The 12872-nt window shown below is 29.3% G+C and overlaps 1 protein-coding gene across 1 annotated transcript in view; it reads right to left on the reverse strand.

The window, feature by feature from the left end:
* The window catches only part of LOC106458545 (GRB10-interacting GYF protein 2-like), a 104191-nt gene that overhangs the window by 82247 nt on the left and 9072 nt on the right, over positions 1-12872 (reverse strand). Inside the window, exons 3-5 of the mRNA XM_022384785.1 lie at positions 9153-9219; positions 8392-8442; positions 2721-2943 (exon numbers count right to left, since the gene is read on the reverse strand). Of these exons, the coding sequence (XP_022240493.1) occupies positions 2721-2943; positions 8392-8426 (258 nt within the window). The 5' untranslated portion in view covers positions 8427-8442; positions 9153-9219. The remainder of the gene's footprint in view (positions 1-2720; positions 2944-8391; positions 8443-9152; positions 9220-12872) is intronic.

Below are 12872 nucleotides of genomic sequence, written 5' to 3' on the forward strand. Positions count from 1 at the left end.
TATTTTTAATAAACTAAAATAAAGTATTTCGTCCATGAATATATTGAGTATTTTGTTTGAATTAGTCCGTGTAGCTAAAGTTTAATTTTCGTGTTGAGTATTAAAAATACTTTTCTTCATCTCAAAAATCTCAAATTTCCTTTGTGCAGTTCCTAAATACATTCCAACGTTTTTTTCAGTAAAACTTTATATTTTATTTGTTATTCTCTCTACTTTCTTTCTATACAGGATCAGTTATAATAATAAATAAAGAATGAACATAAAAACAAGAAATAAAGTACTTACCCAATTTTTTTTTTTTTTGCAGTCAATTGTCGATGACAGTTAGCCCTACTTTTTTTTATACTAATGGTAGAAATGCACTAAATAATTTTTATTTAATTAAATAATGCACCAATGGTAATAGACTAATAATATGCAAAATGTACACAATTTCCCCTAACTCTCAAAATTTTTCTGCCTTTCTAACTATGCAACAAGAGCCATTACAAATTCATCCAAGCTAGTCGTTAACTTTCCCATGGGAACGAATCTTGTACTCTTGAGTGAAATTAACAATATTCTGTTCAGAACATATTATAAGATACGTCATTTGATAGATAAAGATCTTGACTTTCTATTGGTTATAGGTAATATATAATTAAATGTAAGAGAGAACTATTAACAAATCCTGACAGAGAGGATGTGACAGGTGGGTGTGGCAGAAGGGGTCTGATTTTCTATTTGATAGCTCTGTAACAAACAAAATTGAAGGCTACAAAATTATGGTTTGTCTGAGCAATGATGATTTTATAGGGAGTAATTTACATTTAATTTTGTACTTTTTGAAGGGGTGATGGATAAAATAGAGAAAATAATATACCTAGAGAAAACGTGTCATGTGTGTCACACTAGGAGAAATTCAGGATTTTTTTAAATATTGCCTTGTAGAATTAAGAACTTTAAATGCAATACTACTAAAATATGGGTCATTAGCTAAGATTTTATGATATACTAATTGGTATAACATAAACAAAAAATACTTTAATAAAATTTTGAATGTAAGACACTAGAACTTAGTGTCATATGCAGTATGGGATACCAGTGGTGATGGGATGAAAGGCACACAACTTGTGAATTTTTAATTTTTTTTTTGCCAGCATGGTTAACACTTTTGCAAGTAATTTTTAAGGTAATTGGAAAACATTTGTCAGCGGCCAGATTAATTAGTTTCAATCCCTGAAGATCTTATACGAGAATAGTGATAATACAACTGCTTGTACCTAAAAAAAATAATTACCTGACCTAAGAAATATACATATCTGTTTATTTTAGAATGCTTTTAAAGAGAAGTATCACAACACCACAATTCTATTTTTAAACAGATGCAATGTGAGTTAATTTGTTAGCAGTTTGTAAAGTTTATATTTTGGGAAAGAAGAGTTGGAGTTATAGCTTTCATGACATAACAGTTGTATGTATGTGTGTACTCTGTAATTCATTCTAAGGTACTTTAAAAAGTTAACAGCAAATGTCATATTTTACACTTATCATGCAGTCACCTGGTGCCTATAATTACTTTGCATTAATTCCAAAACCAACTCTGAATAAGGAAAGTTATTTACTTCAGATTAAAGCTTTTAAAACAGTGGTCCCAAAGTCTGGGGGGGGGGGGCAAATTATCTCTTGGGAGGGCACGAGCTATTAAGATATAGTCAATAACTGTGCAATAAGGCAAAATTAAGCATTTTAATGTATTTTTTTATTAATGGAAATAATAAGTAATTAATACAAAACATGAAGTATTTTAATGTATATCTGAGTGCTATATCTCATCACTTAACTCACTCATTTAGAAAAAAAAAGATAGGGCATGCAATAAACTATATTTATTAAAGGGGGACATGGATGACAAAAGTTTGGGAAATGCTGGCTTAAAGCATGTTTACATTCAATGTTTATCAAATTTCCTAGTGTGTTTAGAATTTAAGTACGTCTATTATGTTAAGGGTAATATTGACCTAATGCAATTTCAAACAAACAGAAAAAGCCGCAAGATCACAGATATCTTTATGTAGCTTTTACTATTTTATGTTAAATATTAGAAAATAATGTCAACTCTCATCATAACAAACTCAAAAAAATATATTAAAATATTATGAGAACCTGGATTGGGTCAAACAGCCCCAAAACATAATAGAAGATATAATATGAAAAATCTTAGCCTTAGTTTAACCTTTTGTTTGGATAAAAGATGCATATACATGTTTAACATTAAGTTAAATATCATATTTGCATAATTGAGTATATTAGAGACTTGAATGTACTTATTTTGTTTTTTGGTGCTCAGTTATAGATTCTGAGTTGAATGTTTCAAGAATGCCAACTTTTGTTTGTCAAATATTATATACAACTTCAAGGTGTGCTGTTTCCACTCTTAATTTTTAATCCCCTTTGATGACTATTTTTGTATTAAAAATGCAAAACACCATAAATAAGAAAATATAAATGTTCTCCATGATACTGTTCAAATTGTGGAAATGTAACATATTAACTGATAGTTTCCAGTCAAGTGTATTTTTGACAACTTAAATAGGCTCAAATATTTAAAAATTATAAAATCAACTTCATTTCTACTCACTAATAAATACCTGTTCTAGCATTATCATTTTTCATAAATTTCAGATACAACTCTCAGAGAAATTTGTGCTTCAAAAAATTGTAAAACAAAGTTCATTTACCTGTTCATCTTCTAACATAGGAACAAGTGCCAATGGTATCTGACATTTCTCAATTAAGAGAGACGGAAAATCTTGTAACTCTTCTGGTGGCTTGGTATTTTTTTCAAACAGCGCTAACATCTCTTCTCTACCATACCGATAATCAGAAAGTTTGTATTTTGGAGGTCCCCCAAGCATTGGAGGTGGAGAAGTTAGGCTATTTCCATGAGATAGGTTTCTCAACCTGAAAAAAAAAAACGTTTCTAGCTGACAAATCACTTAACAGTTTTACACATATGTACAAGTACTCATTACAGAAACAACTTCAGAGTGAGAAAAGTGCACCACCTAAGTATTTGCTGACAAAAAAAATTACAGCTTAGTTGTCCATTATATAATCAAACAATCATATATTATCTTTAACATTCTGCTATTAATAACTGCCTAGAAGGCTGAAACACATTATCTTTTCAGTGTCTGAAATAAGACTTGCAGATTGGGATGTCAGTACACAACCTTCAGGTCAATTATGGTCATATGCAATAAATTAATTGTTCACACTTGAATGAACAAGTTAGATGACTAATAAAAATTACAAACTTTGGTGTTACATTGTCCTAAATCAAATATCATATTAGAAAGCTCATTAGTTGATAGAAAATAATGAATTTAATTAGGAACTTCACGAGCAAAATATAACCGTCTTTCTCTTTGTCATACTTCAGCCACAGACGGTCATCTTACCAGGAAATTTGGAGCATTCTTTTGAGTTTGTTTTGATCATATTTGCAATTGGCCTCTTTTTTCATACTTTATACCCATTTTGCTTTAATCACTCGTCTTTGACACAAAGTTAAAGCGAAGCTTGCTTAGCCATTCCAGATCCACAATTTATATCGATAACTGTATCTAAGTCTAATGTATCAAAACATAGAAAATTTAAAAGACGGAAATGAATGTGGTGTTATCAAAATCCTTTTGAGTGGCAACTTGTTATTAGTCGTGAACTGCAACAGGTTTGTAAGTCATTATAACAAACACTCTTATTGGTAAGCAGTGTGTGTGTGTAGTCTTGATAATCACATCACTGCAGAAATCATAGTGGGGTGCACACAGTCATACTACTCATAATTCATATGGTACTCTGAAAGTGCCAATATGAGCTACATGTCTAAACTATCATTTGATTGAGCCATGTTGCATTTGTCCTATGGACAACATAGTAGTTCACTTGAGTTATCCAGCAATAGTTATGGTTGTCTCAGACAACTGGAAATCACTTATTTCAAACACTGTTTAAACCTTGGTCCTAAAGGAAAAAATCACAGAGTATAATTTCTTTCATACATGTGATGTGCCTTATTTAATTTACCAACATTTCTCAGGCCCAAGCTATGTTGTGATGGAATGATCCCTCTTGAAATAAATTAGATAATGCTTTTATATTATCTTATATGTATGTATCAGATGTGAGCTAATCTTTATGATGTGTTCATGAATTATAACAACTAAGAAGTAAAAGCAGGGAAGAGTATGTAACAATATGTCAACCACACTATATCTGAAATATCCAGTGCTGATGATGGCTTTCACCCAGTACTGGGGTTCATCAGGTGGGCTTAGATACAACAGAAATATTACTGTCTAAGCACTATTTATATCATCAGTTTCATGAACAACAACTGCTTTGGTATGAACTAGAATAAGTAAATGAAATCTAATTATTATCAATTACATTTAAGTAGTCTACAAATCAGAATTAGGGTAAGGATTAATAAAACAATATTACTTATCAATACTATTATTCTTTTACTTGAATGAACTTTTGCTTTCTTTTTTTGATTGAGCATGCTATTAACAATGAATTTTATAATTAATGACATAAAAAAGACTGCTATGTTGGTGCTGTAGAATAATAAAGAGCCATTGCTTAAAACATGCCCAGTCCATGAAGTTAACTTTTTTTAAGTGCCATTAAGGGACAGTCATAAAAAAATTTAGGTTCCAAAGAGATTTTTGGGTGCTGAAAAAACAATTAACCCCAAAACTGCAAGTGCCCATTTACTGTTAAGTTTGTTTGTTTTTCTTTGAATACATGAGCATTTACAATTACATCCAAAATTATCTTTTGTTTCAGTTTTTTTTTTTTGTGTCTGGGACTTTCCTACATCAGGCAAATAACACCACATGGCAGAAACCTAGAGCTTAGAAGGCTATCCTATAGATATAGATGTAAGCAGTCATAACATGGTTGTTATGCTTTATTCTATGTCTACATCTAAACCTAGTGCTTAGATTGTGTAAGTCAATAAAACTATACGCTAACTGGAACCTGCACTTTTGATGTCCAACTTTAAAGCCTTGACCAATATTGCTAAAACCCATATCTAGGACTTCTAACTGGCATTAGGACACCTCTATTGTTTGAAATGTTAGTCTAGATGTTGGCCTAGACATAGTATATAGAATGTAATAATAATAACATAAATATTACTACTACTATTATTACTAATTATAATTTCATATATACATATATAATTTCTATATATGAATATCGTAGGTTCATATCCCCATTAGAAAGTGGTTTGTTTAGCAACTTAGTAAAATATATTTTGATAGCTATAGCTATCTTGGAAAGTTTGAAAACTACTAGGAAATGAATAAGTATGAAAGTAGAGAGTCTATTTGGATAATATAGCATTCTTGTGTTAATAAGTAACAATATTTTAACTTCTCCACACTAGTTGGAGTAATGTTTCATTTTAATAATGATGATATGATACCAGTTAACTTTTTAAAGTTAACTGTGTAACACTGTAACTAAATGTTCAGAATATTTTACATGAAAGAAGAGACTGCCACTATAATAATATAGTATTTTGAATTAGTCAAATTACCATATAGTCCTAAAGTAATCTAAATAAGTCAAAGTTAAACTAAAAGTAACGTTAATATATTCTGTAAGTAATTAACTCAGTCTTGTTATAATCCAATGATTTCAAAGCTTGTATCTTTATTTCTAGTCACGATTCATACGAAAACAGAAACAGTTAAAAACAAACATTTCAAATTCTTTAATCACAATTAAATAGTTATAATTATTTAAATAATATTTGGAAAAAAATTATGGCATTGGTAAATACAATGCCTATTTTCAAATCGTTTTATGTTAAAGTCATTAGTTAAACAGTCATATCACATATAATTTCACTTGTTTTAGCCACCAACAATATGTAAAACATCTTCTTCATGAGTATTCTAATTTTTAAATAATGAAAAACCAACACTGTAATTGGTCTATGTTGTAAAAGCTACAGGTGTCTTAACAAATACTAACTTTGATGAAAAATCTCTTAAGTCTAAACATATTGTTAGTGTGTCTGGAAAATGCTAAGGCATGAAAAGTTACCATAGCAATGCTTAATTGACAGTCATATTGTTGTAGTAGCTTAGAAATAATCAGTTACTGACTGAGGCCTTAATCATATTGTTAGAAACTCCATCTGTGTTAATTTCAGCCTCAAATATCTTTTATGGTAACTAATCGCCCAATCAAATAAAAACACTAACACATTTCTAATACTATATGGTAGTGTAAGGAAATCTGGCTGATTTGTATCAATTTCTGAAGCAACATGGAGGGAGGGTGGCTTATACTTATACAACATTATATAATAAAGTTATTAATTTCTGGAAAAACAGAAAGGGTACATGGGGGGGGGGGGGTCCACCCTAGATCTATACCTACTTGTACAACATTAAAGTAATTAATTTCTGAAAAACAAAATTGATGCAAGGTCCAGACCCCCTGAACTCCTCTTCTAGATCCGCAGTTGCATATACAACATTCAATAATACACTTATGCAATTACAAGTTAGAAAAATAACACAATCATGGGCACTAATCTCTACATTAAGGTGGGAAACAGACAATTTACGAGAAATATTGCATGACATCATTAATTATAAATAAAAAGGTTCAGTGACTTGTAGAGGGAAATGTTTCACATTATTTGGTAACATTGTCAACTTTGTTTGTTTGTATCTTATTAAATGCAAAAATGTAATCATACAATTGTTGTAATAATAATAATAATTGGGCAGCCTGATTATGACCTAAACAAATGTGGTCAAAACATGTAGCAAATTATGTTTTACAAAAATAAATAATTGTGGTTTAAAAAGTGTATTACTTATATTAATTAATACCACAAAATATACGAGTAAACCAGCTGGGAATATCACTCTGATATGAAGATAACTGATTAGTTAAATGTAACTGATTAATGATCCTGTGAATTAATGAAGTAGCAAATTCCACTAATCACTACTGATATTTCAATGAATGGGAAATACATATTAGTAATTACAATACATATTTATGTACTTTTTGAACAACTCTACTGAATATCTTTTTATCTACTTATACAATAATATTAAGAATAATAAAATCCAATATTTGATATCATTAGCTTTATAATTCTGATGCTCAGCTAAACATCTATAACACAAGTCCTCATATTTCAATATAACATTTTTAAGAATGATGTGCCCTTTTTTTAGAATTAAAAATTTGTTTAGGGATTTACATCAGTCTTTTTAAGCTTCACAAAGGACAATTATTGCATGTTTTGTTGTAATTTTAATATAAAAATTAAGAGATACAGGCTTGAAAAGAATTTCTTTCAAGATTAAATTTTGTACACATCACACACAAATTCAGATACTATTGCCGACTACTTACTAATGAAACACAAGTCTAACATGAATGCTAAAATTGAAGTAAAGAAAAATTATTTTGCACTGTGGGATTAGTATATGGATTTATGTCTAAAGGCTTGTCAAACTTCATGTGACATTATTGGAGTTATATATTGGTAACAGTGAGTGTCAGCAACTGAGAATCAATGCATTCTTATCGGTTTTTGTTTTCTTATGAATTATTTTTATGACATTACATAGTAAGTGCATTGTTTAAAATTAGCCACATTATTTTTGAGGTTATTTTTATTTCTTGTCCATGTACTTAGATTTGCTTTGATCGAAAGTTATTGATCATCATTCACGTAAATTCAGTAAAATTTCATCATTTTCTTCTAAGAACTTATGAGTGAAAGCAAAGAAAAATATACTGTAATAAGTAGGCATGATAAACACAACATTGAAAATAACTATGTAGAGTTAAAAAATAGATATAACACTAAATATTTTAGGAAGTAATAAATAAAATTCAAATTATTCTAAAACTTATGTATGGAAACAAACAAGAATATGTTATAACATGCCAACAACACAACATTTGCCACATTCTGTGCTGACGAGGCCTTTTGTTCCATACCAGGGCTCATCAGACCAGCTGGGATTCAACAGACATGGTAGTGATCAAAGCACTATTTATATTATCAACTTTCATGAAAAATTACTTTTATGGTGTGAACTCAATGAAATAAGTTAATTGTAATTGTTCTCAATTTTATCTACTTACACACTGGATTTTAGTTAAGTATTAATAACACATTATTCTATATTATAAGTTACAAAAAAAGCAATTCAAGGTTAACAGAGGCTTTATATAATTTAGACTGTAACAGTACTGAATGTTACAATTATGTAAAACAAGTTCTGCTCACTGCACAGTAACCATTTGTTATATATTTACAAGTACTTGTCAAAATTAGCAGAAGCAACCTACCATTCAGGTCCAAACTTCAAAGCACTTTCAGCCATTGTTGAACTTGGTAGACTGTGGATAAATGCATAGAAAAAAATTTTTTTAAAAAAAGATATTGTAAACTATCAAAAATAATTGCATATTATTTAATAATATCTGAACAGCATCAGGGATAGAAATAATGAAATAAAATCACATTTACTTAAGGGGAAAACTCTCAGGAAGATTACATTTCAATATGAATTGTTTTTATTACTTCATTCATGCAATATGTTCACTTTCATTGGCCATAGCTAAAGAAATATGGATGGACCATGCATTCCAAATTGGGAAAGACAACTAAAAACATGAAATTCCTTAAGCAAAGTCAAATTCCTTTGGGATGCAGGAATGTAATATTTCAATCCCTGAGCATCTTTATTTATAACAAATAGCTTTTATTTTATGTAAAAATTTACACATGCAGTCAAAACAGTTGTCTTAATATTACTGATGGGGCCCGTAACACATCTACTTTTTTAAAACATATTTTTCAAAACTATATATGTACCAAACTATTTGTGAATCCATGACCATGTTAGTTATTATTTTCTTATTACTTTATATGGAGCATTGTAGCAGGCAGACTTAAAATTTTTCAACCTTATGTAATATGCTGATCCCATCTGTAGTTAAGATATACAAAATCCAAGTTGGTAATTTAAGAGTAAGGAGACATAAGCACAAAAATTTAATTACTGAGCTACATTATGTTTCCTCCTAATTATTGGTAAAACACTTACTCTAAGAGCTGCTATACTGTTATACTTCTGTTTTGAATTAAAGTTGAGATATAGAACTACAGCTTTCCTGTTAAGAAAATATATGTATTAACATATTTCTAAAATGTACAATTTAAAACTATATCCATTTCCTCAAACTTTGCTTTATTTATCTAGGAAATGTTCCTCAAAAAAATAAAAACACAACTTAATAAAAATTATGTGTAGGAAAAAATTGATCTAAAAGCACTAATAACTTGATCAACAACTAGAAGCCTAAACAAGAAAGCTAAAATTAAGTCTACACAACTGAAAGTAGAAAACCATTCATTTCCTGTTCTAAACAGAAGCCACTCTATTTATAGACACCTTTACCTCCAAACTAGGCCATACAATCAACTGCATTTGGTTCACATAACATTCACTTCACAAGCCCATTTCATAAGCCAAAAAAATGAAGTATAATAAATGTCAAAATCTATGTAGATTACTATCCTTCAAATTTAGAACAGGCATACTTCAAGTGATCTGTTTTTTAACAAGTTCTGTTTAGCTATATTTTTACTGCAGATGTTTTTTACAGCTATATTCACTTAATCACCTCCATTAATTTTCAGTAGTGAGATACAATTATTTTGCACCCATAAAACATGCAATTGTATGTCAATTAAAAGCAAGCTCATTCTGAGCAAATATTTTAACATTTTAGCTTTTTACACAGCTACCTTATTGCTAATGCTGTATTTAAGATATAGTATTTCTAAAGTCTTTAACAAATATACAAGTTCACACAATTTAAAAGTATTTTATTTATTGCACTGCAAAATTAGAAAAAGTAATAAATGCAAAAATTAAAAATTTTTTGTCTCCTTAAATATCTAACATGAAAAAGACACTTGCTTAGGAATGCCATTCAATTGTTGGAAGTGTTATTCATGTTAATTTAAGAAGGTGACATTATATGAGTGAAGTTAATTAGGGTTCTGTTTCATAGTTTAAGTTACCATTTTACTGTGCAATTTTTTTAAAATAACTAAAAGAGAGAAATAATTCAGTCTAAAATAAGAATGCATTTACATGGATATTATTTCAGATTTTTTTATGGTGTTGGGTAGTTTTTTTTTGTGACTGATATAGGGCAGGGCATTTGAGTTCTGAAGATGCACTATGTGTATAAACACGGTCTGATTGTATTCTCCAAGATATAATTATAACTGTGCCTAAAATGACTCAGTTTTAAGGGTACCTAGCATTTTTACACCAAAAGCTACCATTTAGAAATAAAACTCTCATATGTGGAGAGAAAAAAATTGGGGATGGAAAGAAGTCTCTCCTACACTATGAAGAGAAAATGCTTGCATTTAGGTTTCTCGTATTTATCAGAGGTTGCATTTATGTAAAATTCTGTTATATATATGCAGGAAATTTTTATGAAATGCAAAAAATAATAATACCATGTTTTTAAAATGCAGATGTAATAAAACCTACTGGTTCAAATTACCAAGACACTACTACTAGTTTTACAAGCCAAACAATCTACCATATTCATTAGTTTGTAGTTCACTTCCTTCCTCCTCTATAAAGAAAAACACAGGTTGTTTAAGTTAATTTCAACTGACTAGCCATGAAAACAAAAAAGGGTAGTGACTAAGCAAAATTAATTTTAAGCTTTATGTTGTTTTTTAGAAAGAAAAAAACAATATAAAAAATTTTAAACTGAAACAGAAGTTTTAATAAGTACACAGTAGTTACATAACAGAGTAGCAAAAATAAAGAGCCTGGTCATCTTCATTTTGATTAATTACTTAAATGTGCATGCATCCTATTAAGATGGTTACTTTAACAGCTTTAAATCTTTGAAATATTCTTTCACCATCACCTTCAATTTTTTGTTTGAACATTTGCTTTTAGATTCCTAATAAATTAATTAATCTGTTCAGTAACATTGTTTTTAACTGAACCTTTAAAAGTTTTAAGCATCATCATATTTACTGTTGTGAGTAGACATATACACCTAAACTCCCTTTTACTTAATTTTTATTTAACATTTCATATAGATATTGTGTTATAGACACAATAATGCATCTTCAATTTCTCAAAGACTATGTTTAAATCAAAAACTAAACACACACTATGAACATCACTTTTAATAAATTGTTTTCTTAGTTTTGAAAACAGTTTTTACTTCCTTTCTGTCTGGGTTGAAGTCTACAAGTTGATATGGTTTTACTTTTATAATTATAACAACCAGTTACGTACCTAACTGTGTAACTGTTTTCTCCTAATTCTACCCTTGGGATTACTTGTTGAAAGCACAAACATCTATGATAAACCCTATTTAATTTATGACAAAAGTAGATATAATAATTTGTCAGTTGATGTACCAAGGCTCTAATAACTCCCTTTCATTTTATGACACAATATATGTTAGTTTGTCTTTTTATTGCATTCTTAATAAAGTTATATTTACATATTTACAGAGCTAAGGGTCTAGTTAAACACTCACTGAATCATCTGTGTATGATAAAGGTCAAAAGTTACAAGTTAATTTAGTTGAAGAACTTTACATGTAATTTTGTTTCAACTGAGATTAATTTTAAATGCACAAGTTTAGACTCTGATGCTTCTTGTTCTAAATTTATGACTATAAATCATCTATACAAATTTTGTCACATTAACTTTTATTCAACAAATGACAGCAAAAACAAAATTACACTTGATAGGTCTAAGGAAGTGAAGAGTTACATTTAATTTGGATTGGTGATCATAGTTTTTGGACAGTAAAGAAGGCACACAAGGATAAGTAAAGTGGCAAAGGCTGTTAAGCTCCACAAGACTATCACAACATCCAAAAAAAATAATTAAAACATGAAATCCATGATAAATGTAATTCTGCTTATCCCTATACCTAGCTAAAAAAATTTTTAAATTGTTACCTACAAACTGTAGTAGATGTGCTGAATGACCTTTACTTTACTTAACTAAGTTCACTCTCACTTTTCATAAGGCATTTTTCCTACAGTCTATTGCACTTAAACACAAATGTCATTACGTTCTGTGGCAAATTCAACAATATTTTTTTTCTACTGATTAAGGGTTTAAAAGTTCTACAGAATATCACGATCCTTTAAAAACTTTCACATCTACACTTTAAATCCTTTGTAAATTGTTTGTAGCAGTAAGAAGCTGCTTTATTGTACTGACCACCTTTTACTTTACCTTCCATCACTTAATACTTAATACTATCCATACAAGTTTCATATATATAGTACGACATTACATTATTAGTTGACTTAGATCAGTTTTTGCTAATTATTTTCTTTGCCACATTTACAATTACCGTACATTCTCATTGTAAGTCTTATTATTATAGAACTATTTCACGGCTTATAAAGTTCACATTTCAGCTTTTACAGTATATTTAACTTCATTTATTGCTTCCCAATATCTGCTTCATATGTTTCGCTAAGTGACAGAAGTTAAAGTGGGGGATAGTTGTGTTAGACACACCTCATGGTATGTTTAACATTATTTTCTTAGTATTGTATTTAAAACTGTTATACAGAACAGTAACATATTTTATAGGGTGACCAGATTTCCAAACCAGAAACTGGGACAGACCAATCCTTGCCCCTAATTTCAAATTGGTTATTACAAATTTTATTTAATTTACTTTAAATTTATTAAATTGTTCCATAATATTTCTAAATATATTAACATTGGCATTGTTTCTAGAATAAA

This window comes from Limulus polyphemus, unplaced genomic scaffold, assembly GCF_000517525.1.
Source record: "Limulus polyphemus unplaced genomic scaffold, Limulus_polyphemus-2.1.2 Scaffold483, whole genome shotgun sequence".
NCBI classification, from domain to species: Eukaryota; Metazoa; Arthropoda; class Merostomata; order Xiphosura; family Limulidae; genus Limulus; species Limulus polyphemus.